Genomic DNA, 18,498 nt, shown 5'->3' on the forward strand with positions numbered 1-18,498 from the left:
TAATGCTCTCTGGGTTTTGATTTGGCCCAAAGCATATCCAAAGCCAGCAAGCAAATCACAACACAGCTGAAAACAATTTCATAAGCTGAGCTTTACAAATGCTGTGCTATTGGGGTTGGGTAAAATCCGTGGTGAGCTTCAAGAACCATTTCGTAGTGTGGCCCAAAGACTGGAGGGGTAAGATCCAGATTAAATACTTCCACTAGTCCCTTCCACACCCCAAAGGAGGAATATTGTCACTCACTATCACACAATTCCTTCTAGCTTTTGAGTTCAATCATCTCCACCTTAAGCCCGATTACCATGAGGGTTTGTGCCTGCTTACCTCCAATTCTTTATCACTCAGAGAACCCACGCTGCACAAGCTCTGGTTGGAAGATTCACTATTTAATGGACCCTAGTGAAAAACAAGCAAAGACTGTTAGAAACAACTTCGACACAAGGCAGATATGTCCTACCAAACACTGCATCTCTGTGCTAACTACACTGCTCTAAATCATGTGGATACAGCAGTAACACTGGTAAATACCTAGACACAGCAGTTGTCTGGAGCAAGACAGAGGTTGGACTGCCAGTTGGACAGACTCTTCTCTGTATACAGATCCAGCCTTTTCAATGATATTTCTGTATCAGTTTCTACCCCAACTGCTCAATTTAATGACATCCACAAAAGAGCTAAGGCAGTATTCATGGAAGTCTAAGACAACTGGTTGCAGAAACAAAGCTTGTGATTTGCTGAGGAGTGGTAGTTCCAAGCTCAGCACTTCAGGCAAGCATCTGCTTGACCCTGGGCTAAGAATTCAGAGGCATCTTCCATCTGGCAAAGCAGCTTTTACTGTTATCAGATGCTGGCAGTGCCACTGATTTTCCTTTCAATGCGCAATTTTGATGTTTCCTTTAATACTAGGAAAGTGAACAAGTGTACCCATAGACAATCCTTACCACTAGGCTATGGTATGGACCTGTGGCTGACCTGCCAACAGCACAGTTGCTCCTACGAGGCTAAAGTGCAAATTCAAGAGGTTGCAAGAGATTTACCGATGTAGTATCCAGGTACCTACAAGCACCTGCCTTCATATTCACAGGGTCTACTGGATACGCATCTGCATTTCTACATATCCAAGTAGTCTGAAGATTATTTAAGATCTACATCAAAACCGGTCTTAAAAGGAAAGAAAAGTGAATCATGCAAAGTCACCGTGTCTTAGCCTAATGCTCTGACATAAAGTGGCCTCCTACAGATCTAACTTAAGAAATCCAGATGAATTTGACAAAGACAGAAAAACAAGATACACAATTACTCCTGGAATAGTGACACAATAAAGCTACCTCTTCATTAAGGACTTGCGAGCATCTTTCCCAAGAAACTCAGTCTATATTTTGCATTCTTACTTTTGTGGTTACCACTTCCCACCAGTCAACCTTTCCTGAAGGCAAAGCCACTTTATCATCATATACTTAAGTAGAAAACTTACGGCACGGGCGGGGAGAGGCCTTAACACCACAGAGAAATCCCAGGGATTACTTGTGAGGGGAGCAGTTCTCCAATCCCACAACCACCACCACCAAATTACGCTTGTGACACAAACTGGCTATTACTAATCCAAATTTCCAAGCAGGCATCCACAGGAAGTAACAGTCCTGTTTACCTCCTGCAGGACACTGTGAGGGTTAACTGCCACATTCGTTTCTCCTAAAGGGACATGCTTAGTTACTTCAACAGAAAAAAACCCAAACCAAACTCAAACAAAACCCAAACAAGCCAACAAACACCACCTGAATATCTCAAGAAGCTCCACATTTAGGATTCCATTTTAAAAGCAACAAACTCTCAGAAACACTGCAGATTTATACTCTTTAAGCCGTCTCTTACCCCTTCAACTCAGCACAAAAAGAGCTCAAAACCAGAAAGATATTTTACCTCATCTCTTCAACAAAGAAGCAAGCTCCCCACTACCCAACGCGACTGGTACAACTCCAGGCTTGTTCAAGGAGAAGAGAAGGCTCCTTAAGGGGAGACCTTAGAGCAGCTCCCAGTGCCTAAAGGGGCTACAAGAAACCTGGAGAGGGGCTTTGGACAAGGGCCTGTAGGGACAAGCCAAGGGGAATGGCTTTAACCTGCCAGAGGGGAGACTGAGATGAGCTCTTAGGCAGAAGCTCTTCCCTGTGAGGGTGCTGAGGCGCTGGCACAGGGAGCCCAGAGAAGCTGTGGCTGCCCCATCCCTGGCAGTGTTCAAGGCCAGGTTGGACACAGGGGCTTGGAGCAAGCTGCTCCAGTGGAAGGGGTCCCTGCCTGTGGCAGGGGTTGGAACTGGGTGAACTTTAAGGTCCCTTCAACCCAAACCAGTCTGGGATTCTGTGAACTCTGGGTTATTCCAGGGACTTGTTCCTTGGCCAACATGACTTATCAGCAGTGTCAACACTAAGATTAGCTACAACCACATGAAGGCCTCATTGATAAAAAAAGAGAGTAACAAATATGGCAAATGGCAACAGAAAGTTAATCTTTTCACCCATGTAAAAAAGCTGGTTTATAAACTGCACAAATGCTGTCCTCTAAATTCCTTCAGCTCCTCTCATGAACTCAGACCTGAGCAGCATGTCCAAGACATCAACCTTCTGTGCAGGCGTGAAAGCTTTATTAGGTGCAGGAGCATCTGCTGGTCTCAGATGGACAGGCTGAGGTTCTGACATGATGAAGATTAAAGTGAAAGTTGTTCCCACATTTGCTTAAACCCAACTGCCTCCATGTTACACATGGATAGCAAATGACAGGAACAGCTGCTCCCAAAATGCCACATTGGAGCTTTTCAGGAACACTGCGGTTGACAGGATACATCCGTGGCTTATGAAGGGCCAATATCTCAGCAATGGAGCTGTATTCTAGGGTCACCTGGAGAAATAAACTGATGAAGCCGTTTATAGTTAGAAATCCAAGTTTATCCTCTCTAGTATAAAAAATTCCACTAATTTTGCATCTGAATGTAAAGTTCTGGAATACAAGAGGCTGGAAAAACACCCGATACAAAATCCAGTCTGTTTTCTTACTTCCAGTACCACAACTACCTGTACTGACTATTCTGTGTGGGAAACCTCCAGCTCCAGCAGTTGGAATCAATCCCATTTTTCACATCAACAAAAGAGCAGTTCAGTTCTGATCACAGATCCTGGAAGATCAAAGAAACCTATTTTCCCTTTACTTCAAACTTCCTCTGGACACTAACATCACAAAATCGACCTCAATGCAGTAGTCAAAAGGGTGAAAAGGAGCTAACTGCTCTGTTACAGAACCAGGAAAGAACAGCTTTTCAGTTGTCTACAAGTATCCAGCAAGGTCACAGTCATGTGTATTGATATTGTGCATAAACGCAGAATTAATTCTTTGTAGACATGTTTTGACTCATTTCCACTGCATGAGCTTTCCTTTCCCTCGATTACCTTCTCGAGGGCCTTCCATTGATGCTTTTCTCACACTATTAGACCCCTCTTACACACAAGGAGCTGAAGCATCTTGCTCATGTCAAAGCTGGCAAAAAAAGGTCTTGTTTTGAGGTGATCTAGCTACAGAAATACAAACTGTTCAGCAGAACATGCAGCAAAGATGCAATACCCAGGATCTTTAAGAAGCATGGTCTAGTCTCAGGTGCACCTCTTTTCTCATACAGTTATGGAAGGGAAAGGCAAGGCAAGTTTTCCTGATCAGCCAACTAGATTCCTAGTTTCCCACATGTTATCAACTGCTTATAGCAACAGGTTTAGACAATGGATATGAGAAAACATCCATCTGAGTATCTCCCCCTCAACTAACAGCCAGTGAGCATGTGTATAAAAAAAAAAACCCTTCAAATTGATGTTTTATCATTCCTGACTGTTTATATTTAACTCAGCAACTGACATTGGATAAATGTGCAGGCCTTAATTTAGCATCCCATTTAAAGTGGTCATGACACAAAAGGAATTAAAGGAATGAACCTGAATATGGGGAAAAAATGATAAGTAAGCAATGGCAAAGAATACAGGACACCATCAGAATAGTGCCAGGGAGGGAACAGTTGGGAATAATAAACATGCAATAGTTTACACAGGAAAGGGCTTATGAATTTTGTTCCAGAAGAAGTCATTTGCACTGGCATCTGGCTTTTCTAGCACCGTCTACTTGGGGATAATACTGCACTTCTCTGCTATCACTTCCAGCCCACTCATCCACTGTACCCTGTCAAGAGAATCAGTGATGGGGCTCAGCAAAAATGCAGAATACGTGGGTCATCTGGAAGCAGCTAATAGTTTCTATAGTGTTTACCCAAATGACAAGCACAAGAACAGCACACACTTCCTCCTCCGCAAGGAATTTCTTTCCGAGATAAGCAGGCATGCTCTTTTCCCTTGTGATTCACCTATCAACTGCTGCTTTAAGTCCGTGACCTACCTATGCACAACAAACCCTCCATGTCGAGAAGTGGATGCAGCAGCAGCAGGTGCTTTCAAGACTCCCACTCAAAGGCAAGTATCTCGAATCTGTCCACTCACAAGAGCTGGTTAGTCATTTCTCCCTTTGCAAGAGCCCTGAAAAGGCCACAAATGAGGCACAATGACTGAAGTCTCAATAGGAACAACCAAGCCTGATAATAGCTCAAATTGGGTCTCCCATAGAAAAGCCGGCCTGACTCAGCCTGCTCTTACCCATCTCCTGTTCAAAGCCTATCTACTGCCTTGCATGACTTGTGCATTCACTCAGCCTCTCCAAGCTCCCAAAATGATCCTTCAGGCCTGCCAGCAACTCTTCTGTTGGGCAGTCTCCATTTTGCGCTCTCCAACTCCCTGGACTGAAAGGGAGCTCTAGGAATTCAAGCTGCCTAGCCAGAATCTCCAACATGGACTTACAGCAACATGCATTGCAAAATCCTCTTGCTAACTAAATGGCAGAGACATGCTTTATTACCTCAGCCAAGGTAACCCGAGTTCTTCTGAATTCTGTAGCAAATCAAGAGATTTCAAAGGGAAAAAGGCAATCCTTAGTTCCACTAAAAGTTAGTGCTCACTCCACACAGGCTTACACCAAAGTGAAATGGTTTTCCAGTCACTCTGGTCCAGTGCTACTGTGTAAGACAGGTTTAATTGACATTCTCTTATTTCAAGCATCATGTCAGTATGAGAATTACAGCCTGCTGCTTAACTGGGCTTTTAGAAAAGCTCAGTGGTATAGCCAATAATGAACCCCCCAAGTCACGCAGGGCTTTTTGCCATGAGGAGTTAATCTACTCTCAGATGTTCACAGGTAACCTCCACTGTATCAGATGGGTAAGCAGATTTGCAACAGGATTTACTTGGCTTGAATCACATCTCAAGAGTTCTCTCAACTTGAAAAACAGTATTTTACTTTATTGGTGGCAAACGGAACTGGAGGGTCACACAATTCACCCCAAGCCTCAGTTCAGGGGCAGAAATAGAGCTGAGACCTGACAACTATGTCTGGGCTCTAGCAGCCAGACAGCACATTTGAAATAAGTAATGTTGCACATGGAAGCATCCAAGCAATTTTCAAGTATCTGGCATAAAGTCCAGGCACATTCTGGGGTAGCTGATAAGTTCAAATCTAAGTTTCAGAACTCTCACTAACTAGCTCTGATGGCATGTGACACCTACTAAGGAGCATGGCCATTGCAGCACCACTTTCTTCCAAGGAAGACATGATGATTCTCAAACATGACTTCTCAACTCAGTAAATTTGCTGCTAAAAGTGTTGCTAAGTAGACCCCACAAGTGGTAGCTACTGAACTGAGCCAGGCTGCTAGAGTGTGAGAAATGGTAAACCCCAAAATAATACAGATAAACGCAGCTCTTTTTTATGAGCGACTCTCTTTTTAGAGGCAGATGCTCTGCAACATAAGTGACGCTCTTCAAGTTATTTTCATTTCCTCCTTTACAATACCTCGAAGGAGGAAAGGGAGGATTAGCTACCACCAAGACCAACACTTCTTCAGTTCTAGCACAGTCATCTGAATGGAGATCAACATGGTTCCTACAGCACGACAGAGAAGGTTACTCTCTAGAAATACTTCAGCCTTTTCAGTTTAGCTATAATAACACAACTTAATTTAGAGATCTTTTACAGACCACACTTGTAAAAGATAGATGTGCTTTTGTGATGATCCACCCTGGTTAAGCCTGAGACAAGCCACATGCAAACACAGTCACCCATCACAATTACCTATTCCAATTCTTATCCACAAAAAAAGCCTGGGGAAATGACAAGACCCCTTTGGAGTTAACCCACCTGATACCGTAAAGGCAGCACCCAAACAGGGGGAAGGGAGGCAGAAGATAAGAACAGACCAAATTAAACAATGTTATCTAGAGAAACAAACTACCTACTGACCCAAGGAAGATGTCTGGGATGGCTAGTCAGAATAACCTCAAGTGAATGCACTTAGATTTCCCCAAGTAAGTAAACAGAAACAGGAGCTAAATAAGCAGAAATACTGGTAGGTGTCAGAGAGTCACATGTTGATTCAAGGACTTGCTTTGCAAATTTGAGGAAGAATGGCACTTTACCATATGGCAAGAATAGACATCTAAAGCATCACTGGCTTTTTGAAGCTATTTAGTGACCTGGATGAACCACATGAGTCTAACAGTTGCCTAGAAACATTCCTTGCTCATAAATTTGATTCCATGCATTAACTCTAAGCTTCTAGAGAAATATCTTTTCCAGCTCCTAAGCAAGATAATTCATCACAGAATTGCACCAGCACTTTGAGACACTGGAGACTGCAAATGACCTCAGTCTTTGGGTTGTGCCTTCAGCTACCATAAGAGGTGACACAGCACAGCTGTTTCTAAAGTATTTTAGGTTTCTGTCCTCTGCTACTGGAAAAGCTCTTCCAGAATCCCACCACTTTCCAGCTTTTTAATAGTTTCCAACCTAAAAATTTATTCTAGATGAGCTCAGTCTCATTCATTTCTCGGAAACACCTGTAATTATGTTTATAAAGTGGGCTTTAAAGCTGCAGTTGTATTACGATTGTAAACTAGCACGTTACTTTTATGCAGGTCCAAAATACAGCCTGTGTTTTTAAGCATTAAAGAAACCTAACCAAACACACTGATCCACCCAGTCAGTGGAAGGCAGGAAGCTCAGTTACAACTGCCTGCTGCCTTCACCCAATAGGAGAGCATCTAAGATGACATTTCTTCCTTTTATGCAATAAACAGCAACAGAATACCTTCTATCCCAGGAGGATGTGCCAGGCCCGGTCCCACTAGATGGCACTGCCTTACTCTACGTAGCTTTCCCTTAAACATTTCATTGGAGAGAGCTAAAAATCTTAGTTGAATCATACAAATTGTATCACAGCTTTCCCAATATATTCCCTTTAAGACAATGACCTACCAATGCCAGTGCGGAGCATGACGGACGGAGACTTGGGGGGGTAGGGAGGGAATTTGAAGCACCAACCTGGGAGGGAATGTAGTATCTGAGATTAATATTGCAACCAAGATTTGCTGCAACATAGTAGAGTCATGCTAATTCATATCAATGGTTGGCTGATCTATTGCAAATTACCAAGTATGCAAGTAAATAAATAGAAATTGTCTGAAGTAAGTGTAATGCACTTTAACAGTTTACTGACTAGTACAAAGTAAAACACTATACTGCATAACAACAGGTAAAAATAGAACTCAGTAACAGAACAGCTTTGCTCAAAGTGAAGCCTCCAAGAAATGAGGCTTTTTTACTTGGCTATGCCTTAGAAACAAAAATGAGTTTTTAATATTCATCCATACACAGAAAGGGCATGTACTTTCTGCTCCAAACGTACTGAAAACATAATTAAGACTTGCTTTCCTGTATCTTTTAAAGGTTATTCCTTTAAAAGGAATAGTTGCTAACACTCTTTGTGAGTGCTGAGTATGTTGGCACTGTTTTAAAGCAACAGCAGCATCTACGCTTAAGTCTTAACTAACCTAGAAAGTTGTTTGGCTTTATCTATACTGGTAGAGCTAGGGGTGTTAAAGTGACATACATGGGGGGGAAGAGGCAAGAAAATGATGAAAAAGTACATTAAAAGTGGTAATGTTGTGTAAACCATGTCTTTCAAGATCATAAATACATTATGTACCATAAACTTTTACGCTAGTAAAAGCCTTAAGATTAAAGGCTTAAGAGTAGGGGAAAAGATCACCCTCCCCCTTACCTCAGTAACTGAAATTGTTACCTCTTAACAACTTGTAGTGTTAACCTTCCTTCCTACACTACCTTGTACAGCTGAGCATTTTACTTACACTTCATTCAAAGCCTTAACCTTGTTTGAGTCCTGCCTGAAGCACAGAAAGAGAAGTACGAACTCAAACAAAACCCTTTTTCAAGTTCTGATTTGCTTTGCATCTACAAAGTTCCTTCTCCAAATAATTCTAAGAGGTTTCTGAATATTATCTCTCAGGGATATATTGTTTCACCGTCTACCTTGATATTGCCCAAAACTCAGGATCTTCCTTAAAAGTCAACTCCTTATCACTGACCTAGTTTAAGATGAGTCCTGCCACCATTTCATTGCTCAGAGACTATCAATTAATGCTACCAACAACATCTGGAGAACTCAGAGCTAATTATTAATCAGTAATATATCAAGCAACCACACTGTGTTGTTGTTAAGTGCCTCAACCAAGAAGGGCAGCTGCTGAACAGTTAGGAAGTTGTATGTGAGGACAAAGATGGGATTTTACTAGCAGGTTGTGGGTCACAGACACAGAAGAGCTCACCTTTTAAGTCCTTTGCTGTGTGTGTGTTCTATGCGACCAAGTACACAACTTTAGCCCACTGCACCCACAAAAAACTGAACAAATTCCTGGATATGTTATGTCTGGTTACAGGTGTATCCAACACAGTACACTTGAAATTGTATCTAACAAGTGGCCAAATTCAGCTCTGGAGTACCTTCTTTGGGAAAGGAGGAGACAGATGAGGTTCCCACTTCCGCAGAAAAAGCTGTCACAGGGTTTTTTGGGGCAGGTGTACAAGCTGTCTTAAGATGGAGCAACTCCTAAGAACTGAATTAGAACCCAAAATCTTCTGTATAGTAAAACGTCTGCTCATAGAGATCCCATTTTCAATCCTCTTCAACAAACTTCAAGCAAGTTAGTGGTCAAAACACAACTACTGCTATAAAACATTCTGCTAGCAAAGCAAAACTATCAGTGTAGATTAAAGCACCACAGTGCAGCGCAGGATGGACAAGCAGTCATGCCCGTAACCAGAGATACTCACACTCACCTTAGCAACCCCGACTCCAGTGAACCTGGCCTCCAGTAGTTCCTGCCTTCGTGGGTCCAGGCTATGCAATTCTTCCATCATTTCTGCTGCTACGGGAGAACAACATTCAGATTATGCAATGCAAGGAAAGGAGAGGGATTTAATATTCCATGCCACTGAGGAGGCTCAAGACTGCCTGTTCTGCAGCATAACCACGTAGAAAGCATTTCTCTTGCCAGCGAAAAGCAAGGTTACTGTGCAATAATAACATGACTTTGCCACCATATTATTGTATTTAAACTGTAACCCTGCTGGAGAGCCTCCTCTCCTATCTGTTCTACCAGCCATTTCAAGATCTCCACATCCAAGAAACCAATTATGTTGCGTTTCTCCCACTGGATGCTTTATTAAAAGGAAAACATGGGACCAGAGTCTTAGGACTAAAACCTTCAGAGCTCTTCATCCATGCTGCATGACGAGGAGGGCAAAAAATAAAGCAGCGCTCTTTACCCCATCATTTATTTTTGGCCAATCCTGGAAATCCTAGAGCTTCCTGAACTCCAGATTTCACCAACAGCTCCAGTTCTTCCAAGCACAGAAAGGGATTAGAAGAAAACAAGGCTTGTTTAAAGCTTTTAGAGTAAAGCATCAGATACATTTAGTGAACCAGCTGCTTCGATACACTGCGTGTACCTGGGGTACCCCTTGGAAATCCAACACAAGAAATGCCATTATTTGAAGGGTTGTCAAAAAAAACCTTAATCAGTATAAACAGGTTAAAAATGAAGACATGTACAAATTCAAGCCTGAACCGTGAATAAAAAAATGGGCCAAATTTCAGTGTTCATTATAACTGTGAATCACATCTTCCCAACTGCACCAATCAAGTTCATTTCCAGAAATGTCTGTTCCAGTTTCATTTTCTGGACTAAGGTAAGGAAAAAAAAAACAAGGAGGAAAAAAGGAAAGAGAAGATAAAGATTTTCTGCATGGAGAGCAGAGGCGATGAGGAAAGTTCTTGAAGGGCAGCAAGTGCCCTCTAGAATAGGCAGTGTACAATTGTTCCTTTTATTAACTGTCCATTTTGTCCCTGCCGTTTCCTCCAAACCCTGCAGATCTAAGTTCTAGGGGGGCAAAGCGAATCCATCCCAGGGGGCATTTACAACTGCTCCCCCAAACCAGCAACAAGCCTCCCAAACTAATGGGACACCAAATGTGGTTATTAGAGAAACCTAATTGTACTCTGAGCTTTAAAACCCCATCAAAGCCAGCAGCCTAGTTTTCAAAACAGGAAATCTGTGCACCGAGGAAAATGACAGACAAGCCATGAACGCAAAGATGTTAAAGTACTCCTAGGTCTTTCCCCCATTACAGAAGGCAACCATCCAGGAGGGAATCACATCCCATCGCTGCGATGCCGGTCTGGGGAAGGGGCTGCCACAAGTTCCAAAGGGTCGAGCTCCCCGTTGGGAGGCTGCCCCAATCCCCTCTCCCTGCCCTCCCCGGCTCCTCTGCTCCAGGCTCCCTTCCCCACTACGGGGAACAAGAGGCAGGCGTTAGCACACCAGCCGGTGAGTGAGCAGCCTTGCCCCGCTGCCAGCTGCTGCACCGCCTCGGCCTGCCTCCTCCTCCTCCTCCTCCCCGGCACCGCCGGCAGCACCGCCTCAACTCCCAGGCCGGGGATCCACAGGCCGTGCCCAGCCCCTTCACCTCCCCCGCCGCCCCAAGGCCCCCAGGCCGGGCCCCCCCATCGCCTCCACCCTGCTCTTACCCCCCGCCCGCCGGGCCGGGCCGCGCTGGGAGCCCTCGGGGCCTGCTCTGAGCCGTGCCCCGCTGAGGCGGCCACCCGCGGCCCAGGCCTCGCTCCCGCCGCCTCGGGGCACAGGCCTCGGGCCCTTCCGCCGTGACCCCGGCCCGGCCCCGCCGCAGCCACCGCCGGGGAGCGTTCCTCAGCCTCCGCCCCCCGCGGCCCCCGCGGCCCAGGGTCGCTGCCGGCTTCCCCCGACCCACCCACCGCCAACCCCCCCCCCGCCCCGGACCCGCCGCCCCCAGGGCGGCCTCGGGCTCGGCACCAGGGCGGGAGGCGAAGGGGGGGTCCCCGCTCTTCCCCCGCCGCCCCGGGGCTGTCTCACCTGGTGCTGCCGCCTCTACTGCTGCTCCTCTCCCCTCCTGCCCGGGTCGAGCGCTCCCCGGGCACCGCTCGGATCCCGCCGCCGCCGGGGGCAGGAGCAGGAGGAGGAGGAGGAGGAGGAGGAGGGAGGGAGGGAACCTGCTGCGGCGGCAGCAGCGGCGGCACGGGCGGGAGGGGGAGGCCAGGGGCGGCTCCGCGGCCTCTCGTGAGCCAGACGCCGCCGCCGCTGCGGGCACCCGGGCTCCACGCGGGGGAGAAGGGCGGAGGGGATGGGGGGGCTGCGGCAGCAGGAGGGGGGGGGAAGGTGGGGGCTCGCCCCTCGCCGGCTCCGGGGCGGGGAAGGCAGACGGGGCGGGTATGGAGATGGGGGGTGGAAAAGGGATGGGTAGGCCGCGGATCCCCGGCCTCGCGTAAGGAACCTCGCCCGGCCGGGGTGCGCGCAGGCCGGCGGCAGCCGCAAGGCCTCGCGGCAGGACAAAGGCCCGGGGGGAGGGCTCGGCGGGCGGCGGCGGGGCCGGGGTCAGGTGGGGAGGGCGCGGGGCGGTGTGTGGGGGCTGCGGGCAGGTGCCGGGGCCGGTGCTTCCCCCCCCCCCCCCCCCCCGCGGCGCTGAGGGCCCGGCCCGGCTCGATTGGTGAACACCACACACACACACACACACGCACTAGTGAAAGCGCGCGGCGTCTCGCGAGATTTGCACGGCGGGGGGGGCAGGTCAGCGCGGGGAGGGGGCGGGGGCAGGTCAGGGGGCGGGGCCTGAGGAGGGGCGGGGCCTGCACGGGGATGGGGGGGGCAGAGTACGGGAGGGGGCAAGGCGGGTGTGTGGGGGGCAGGGGGCCTGGGGGGTCAGGGCAGGTCTTGGGGGCTAAAAGGCCCCGGGGGGGGGTGTCACATAGGAGTGGGGGGGGACAGGAAGGTTGGGGGGCCAAAGAACCTGAGGGGGGGTCACATGGGCCTGGGGAACAGGAGCGTGGGGGGGGTTACAGGGGCTGGAGGGAGGGCAGAGAGGGTGTGCCATGGGGTCAGTGGCTCATCTGCCCCCCCCAGGGTGTCCCCATAGAGGGGAGGAAGCATTTACCCCCCCCCAGCTTTTCACCCCCTCTCCTGTCCCCATCTCCCACAGCCACCCCGCTCCCAAACCCGCCTCCATCCCACAGGGGAGGGTGCAAGGGCAGCCAGCACCACCACCCCCCTCGGGGACCCCCACAAAGCCCCCCAGGGTCCCAGGCCCGCTCTATGGGGCTGATGGTGTTTGGGTATCGCTTGAGAAGCACAGCCCTGGTGCCAGCAGCTCCCGTTGTCTGCCCTGCCTCGCATTCCAAAGGCCGGGCACCGATAGGAAAAGCCCCCCCCCCCCCCCCCCCATTTAAGACATGACAAACGGGGACTCGCACCGGAGCATTCCCATCCCGGTTCATTCCCAGCGCTGCGGGCAGGATGCGGAACGCCGCTGCCGGGCGGGACAACCCGCTGGGCTCGAAGGCTGAATCAGCTTTATGGAAAGCAAACAAACCCGGGAGAAGGGGGATAAACCCGGGCATTGCTGGGAAAGGAAGAGGCCAGGCCTGTCCAAGGGGAGGCAGGCGCGGATTAGCGATGGATGCGGATCCAGCCGAGGGATGTCCGGCTGTCCCTCCATCCATCACCTCTGCTCCGCCATGGAGCGAGCTAGGAGCGGGCTGGAACGGAGAGTTGAGAGGGAAAGCTGGTGGAGCATCGCGGGAACACCGCTCTCCGAGAGCGCCAGGGAGGGAAGTTGTATTTGAACGCTGTGCTCCCAGCCTGGTGATGTTAACCTGGCGTCACACCCGGCTGTGGAGCTCCCTGCCTGCTCTCACACGCTGGGCTTCCTGTGTTTTAAGCTTTTTAATGTGTGCTGTGTTTTTGGGGTGTTACTCCTGAGTTTTGTCTTTCACAGCAATATTCTACCAGCTGAACTCATCACAGCCGTTTGGGGGAGTGCTGATTGGTACCATTGCCACTAAACATTGTTCAGGGAGGTAGAAACTGCATTTGTGCCTTTCTGTTTGATGCTGGGTGGAGGGAGGAGATCTGGGAGCTCTAAAAGGGATCAAACCCCTCAGCTCTCCTGGACGCTGCCCCTAAAGCCTCCAACTTTAATAGGGGCAGCACAAGGCGAATGGCTTTAACCTGCCAGAGGGGACTGAGATGAGCTCTTAGGCAGAAGCTCTTCCCTGTGAGGGTGCTGAGGCGCTGGCACAGGGCGCCCAGAGAAGCTGTGGCTGCCCCATCCCTGGCAGTGTTCAAGGCCAGGTTGGACACAGGGGCTTGGAGCAAGCTGCTCTAGTGGAAGGGGTCCCTGCCCGTGGCAGGGGTTAGAACTGGGTGAACTTTAAGGTCCCTTCAACCCAAAGCAGGGGACTGGGTTCCCTGGAACAGCAATGGTCTCCAAGGTAAAACCAGATTTAGCAGTAGTTAAGACACAGCACACTCGGATCTTTATTTTCATGGCATTATCTCCTGCAGGAGCTAATCCCCCAGCTTCTTTTCTAAATAAGAAAAGCCAACTTACCGGAATGTGCTGGCAAGAACAAGGGAGTTTGTGAGGTTTTGGTTTTACAGGGAAAGGTTTTCTCATTCGAAGTGGTTGAAACAGGTAAAGATTGAATCATTTTGTGTAAGAAAACTTCAGATTCCATTAAAAATTCGAGTGTCAACTTTTAAGATGCTGCTTCTAAAAGCTGATCAAGCACCAAAAGTAAAACCGTTAAGGTTGGCAAAGCAAAACTGCGTTGATCTCAACTTGGTTTTCCCCATAGTATTTCAGTTTGGGAACAGTTTCAGTACATTTGACTTTGTGGCCCAGCAAGAGAAGAGAGTATTTGGACCTCCACAATTCTCATACAGGAAAACTTCTTCCAGCCCATACTTGAGTGACACACAAAAACTATTGTGGTTTTCCCCCTTTTTCGTTCACTTTGTAAGAGCCCCTGAGCTCTGGTCCTTTTAGAGGAGCTAGTTTGAGAGCTGGTGACTATATGGTTATGAGCAACACAGATCATACATGGCTGATTAAGCAGTACATCATTCATGGGGGCAAGCCAGCCCTTGTCCACCATCACCTCTGCCAGGTTCCTCCTGCTCTCCAGGTCCACCATCAGCTGGTGCTGATGCTTCCTATCACATCCCCCATGGCAGCTCTCACCTTGGGTGTCAGCAATATCCTTGGCACATCACATTTGTATCATGCTCTCCTGAGACCCCCCTTGCAGCACTGTGTGCAGCTCTGGTGTCCTCAACATAAGGAGGACATGGAGCTGTTGGAGCAAGTCCAGAGGAGGCCACGAGCATGATCAGGGGCTGGAGCAGCTCCTGTATGGAGCCAGGCTGAGAACATTGGGGCTGTTCAGCCTGGAGAAGAGAAGCTGTGTGGAGACCTCAGAGCAGCTTCCAGTATCTGAAGGGGGGCTACAGGGATGCTGGGGAGGGACTCTTCATCAGGGACTGGAGTGATAGGACAAGTGGTGACGGGTTCAAACTGAAACAGGGGAAGTTCATGTTACATATAAGGAAGAAGTTCTCTGCTGTGAGGGTGCTGAGGCGCTGGCACAGGGTGCCCAGAGAAGCTGTGGCTGCCCCATCCCTGCAGTGTTCAAGGCCAGGCTGGACACAGGGGCTTGGAGCAAGCTGCTCTAGGGGAAGGTGTCCCTGCCCGTGGCACATGTTGGAACTGGATGAGCTTTAAGGTGCCTTCTAACACAAACCAGTCTGGGATTCTATGTTTTGAAGAGCTACTCAGCTGCCATAGCAATTCCCTTTGTCACTGAACTCCACTGGAGCTGCCCCCACAAGCTCCCCTTGGGTAGCACAAGCTTAGAAACGGAAGGGCAAACCCCTGCCTTCACACCCCAGCTCCACTGTTAACCCATGCCAGATTGGACCAGAACTTGGAAAGATTTGAGGTATTTTAACACAACATGTAACAAGCTCCCCCTATCTTGAACTTTGTGAAGATAAAACACCAGGAGCCAAGCTCCTGCTCTTTTTGATGTGTTTTTGGTGACCTGCATTTGCTTTCCAGGCTGTGAAATACTCTGAGATTTCACCAGCATTTCTGTGCTACCATGAGGTCTAGAAATGTACTGCCCTAACGTAACACATACACAAAAAGAGAGCTTGAGATTCCTCAGTGATAACAGGACACCAGGAGCTGGGGACTTGAGGAAAGCATCAAATAGATTTTGAAATCTAAAACCTGGCATCAGTCCTCTCAAATACAAACATTTTACAGCCATTCAGAGGATAAAGCCCACAATATTTCAGCTCTTAACATGTTTCTTAAGGCTTCAGCACTGCGGGGTGACCTCACCTCTAAGCATCACAGCCAGAAGATGCCAACCTTTGTCTGCAGAGTGGATTCTCTCGCACCTAAGTTGCAAGCGAAGTGGGCAATACATGGGGCATTCAAAGGAGCTCACCCTTGTGTGGATTCTCCAGTGTCTAGTAAGCATAGTAAGCACAGCCTTTCCCTCCCCTAAGAGCATTAAAAGGGTCTTTTCCTCATTTCCATTAGACAGGGAGAAGGCTGGTATCTCAGCTACTCAGAGATAACATGCCATCGCCTGACTCCTTCCTGAGGCCATTCGGAGAGCCTCCACCCTCCCACACAATGGAGTTTATCTGGGAGGTTGTTCCTGCCCCTCCCTCTGTCTACACCTTCAGGTATCCCATTAGGGAGGCTTTGATACCCAAACCCAGTAGGAACGCATCCAGGTCCCTCAGCCTCCACACATGCAGCGAGCCAAGTGCAACCTCAGAGCAGTTCCCTGATCCAAAGGAGCACATGTCCTGCCTGCTGGAGGAGGCAGCCCTCATGTAGGGGTACCTGGATCTGCACAAACACCATGCCCTGGCTGAGGGAAACCAAAATTCACAGCCCTGTGATTGTGTCCACCTTCCCCAAAGCACATGGTACTGTCAAAATCCACTAGTTTTCTGCTGCACACACCTGAAATGATGTGATTCTCCTTTGTCTGCCAGCAAGTCTTTCCCTGTCCTCACTATCAGCTTCCTAGAATACAAGAGGGTATTATTCTCATCAGGATTTGACCCTGCTTCTCTTCCTCCTGCCTGAAATGAGCATAATAGCACGTTACCTTACAGGGCTTTTGAAAGGCTCAATTAAACACACTGCTCTGAGATTTGTGTAAGAGAAAAATTAAATCAACTTCCTGTTGTAAAGCTGGAGCATGCACATTTCTTCTGCAAGTATATTCAGCCTCTGTGTGACTGTTAAATACATCCCAACCTTCATAAGGCCTGTCTCAGTAGGGAAGAAGTCATTTGAAGTTAAGGAAAAGCCACGTTTAGTTTTCCATGCAACCTCAATCTACATTGACCTCTTTACATCGACCCTTAGCACTGAGTGTGGAAAGAAACACGTGGCTGTGTAAAGACTGCAGGCTGGGTATCATGCCTTGTGCTTGGTCCCATGGATGATGATATAATCTGAGGAGAGAACAACCAGTTTTCCTCTCTAAATGAGGAGAGCCACATGCAGTGCCCATGGAGAAGGGTGGCAGGGAACCTCTGCACTCGTTGCTGAAGAGCACATCACCCAGTGTTCCCCTCTACAGAGGGCCTGGGATACAAACAGCAACTTTCCACTCCACACGAGCTGAAAAATAACATGAAGATGCAAGAGCCACAAGGATCCTTTGGACTACAAACCCTTAAACCAACCTGGAGACTGCAGTCCTGCTCACACCCCACCCCAAAATCAAGTTGGTGTTCACACGCTGTGTTGGTGCTTGCAGTGAAGACTCCTTGGGGTTATTCTATAGCAGGGAGCACAGTTTAGAGCAGCAGGGTCCAACCTCACCAGGATGTTCTTCTTTCCTGGAAACAGCTATGGACCAACAGGCTGGGAGCTCCAGACAGGTGCTGACACGTCAGACTTGCCAGTGATCTTTGCCATCAACCACAGCCAGTTCCCTCTCATCCAACTGAGCATCAAAGACTGTGTTTTCAAGAGTAAAAGCTTTCACTGGCATGACACCTCCTGCCATAGCAGACAGCCTTTGGGCACGAGGTGAAAGCAGAGGCACACATGGCTAAGATTCCCTTCCTTCTTCTCCCTGCCTGTGTTCCAGCCAAGTTGCCAGGGCTGGCTTGTGCTCTCCATAACAAAGATGGCTTATCCTATTTAGTTCAGATTAGCACTCACTGTTGCCTACACAGGTAATTTCCTGTGCTGTGTCCCACTTTCACAGCAATACAAGTTCCCATTCAGCAAGGCACTTAGCACAGGAACCTACTGCCTTCAGCAAGAGCAAAGCACAAACTCCAGAGCTTTGCTGGTGAAACACAGAGCTCACAATTCCTCTGCCTCTAGAGCACAGGGGAGTCCTCCAAAAAATTCCTTCCTTCTCCTTGCTTTTGTAGTAATTTCCATCTTGCCCTGAAAACAGACATGACAACAGTGTTGGAGTCAGAATCCTATGTACACGGTACCAAAAGACATGTGCCAAGCACACCCCCTGTCAGGGCAGGTGATTAGCTACAATAGGAAAACTGATCCTGACCATGTGTCTTCTCTTCTGGATTAATCTTCCCCATTACGGCACCAAACCAAAAGTGGTGGCACTGCTGGGACTGACAAATCAGGCCTAGCTGACTGATCAGGACAAAAAAGACTGCATGACTCAGTTTCACTCCTTCTGCCTTTACAGGGACGGAAGGATGCTCCACAACCCCCTTAATAACTTAATCCTTGCAGCCATATCCCCATCCATGCCCTCACTTCCAGGCACTGGATCCTGTGCATCTTTCATTTGTGCTCAGGACAAAGTTACACTCAGTTTGGGTCTGTGATTCCTGCAGGGAATCCAGCTGGGGACCAGTCAGGGCTCATCCCAATGCCAACAACAAAAAGATGCTCTTTTGGCTTTAGTTAGGATGCGATGCCAAAAGCCACTGGCATGCATGCATGGAGGTTCTTTATTGAAAATAACCAGGTCTCATTTATCCTGGAGCTCTGCAACTAAGTCCAGAATTAGAAATGGTGGTGCCATACCCTGAGAAGGTGGAGCTGAAGTATCTGAGAGAGAAGACACATGTCTGGTCTCACATACTTCTGTGAGAAGCATTTTGATGAGT

General features: G+C 48.4%; 1 protein-coding gene across 13 annotated transcripts in view; it reads right to left on the bottom strand.

Annotated features, from left to right (window-relative positions):
• The window catches only part of TLK2 (tousled like kinase 2), a 42,710-nt gene extending 31,017 nt beyond the window's left edge, over nucleotides 1-11,693 (bottom strand). For 2 of the 13 annotated variants that reach the window (XM_061475939.1, XM_061475938.1), the window contains exons 1-4: nucleotides 11,383-11,691; nucleotides 9,272-9,360; nucleotides 7,391-7,456; nucleotides 326-397 (exon numbers count right to left, since the gene is read on the bottom strand). In XM_061475939.1, the coding sequence (XP_061331923.1) occupies nucleotides 326-397; nucleotides 7,391-7,456; nucleotides 9,272-9,352 (219 nt within the window). In that variant the 5' untranslated portion in view covers nucleotides 9,353-9,360; nucleotides 11,383-11,691. Of the gene's footprint in view, nucleotides 1-325; nucleotides 398-7,390; nucleotides 7,457-9,271; nucleotides 9,361-11,021; nucleotides 11,183-11,382 lie in introns of those variants that run through there. The other 11 variants (XM_061475933.1, XM_061475932.1, XM_061475940.1 and 8 more) reach the window with 11 other exon arrangements.
• Nucleotides 11,694-18,498: the final 6,805 nt, after the last annotated feature.

This window comes from Pezoporus flaviventris, unplaced genomic scaffold (assembly GCF_033815535.1).
Source record: "Pezoporus flaviventris isolate CSIRO_AGI_PZ_B2104156 unplaced genomic scaffold, CSIRO_AGI_Pfla_v1 ptg000091l, whole genome shotgun sequence".
NCBI classification, from domain to species: Eukaryota; Metazoa; Chordata; class Aves; order Psittaciformes; family Psittacidae; genus Pezoporus; species Pezoporus flaviventris.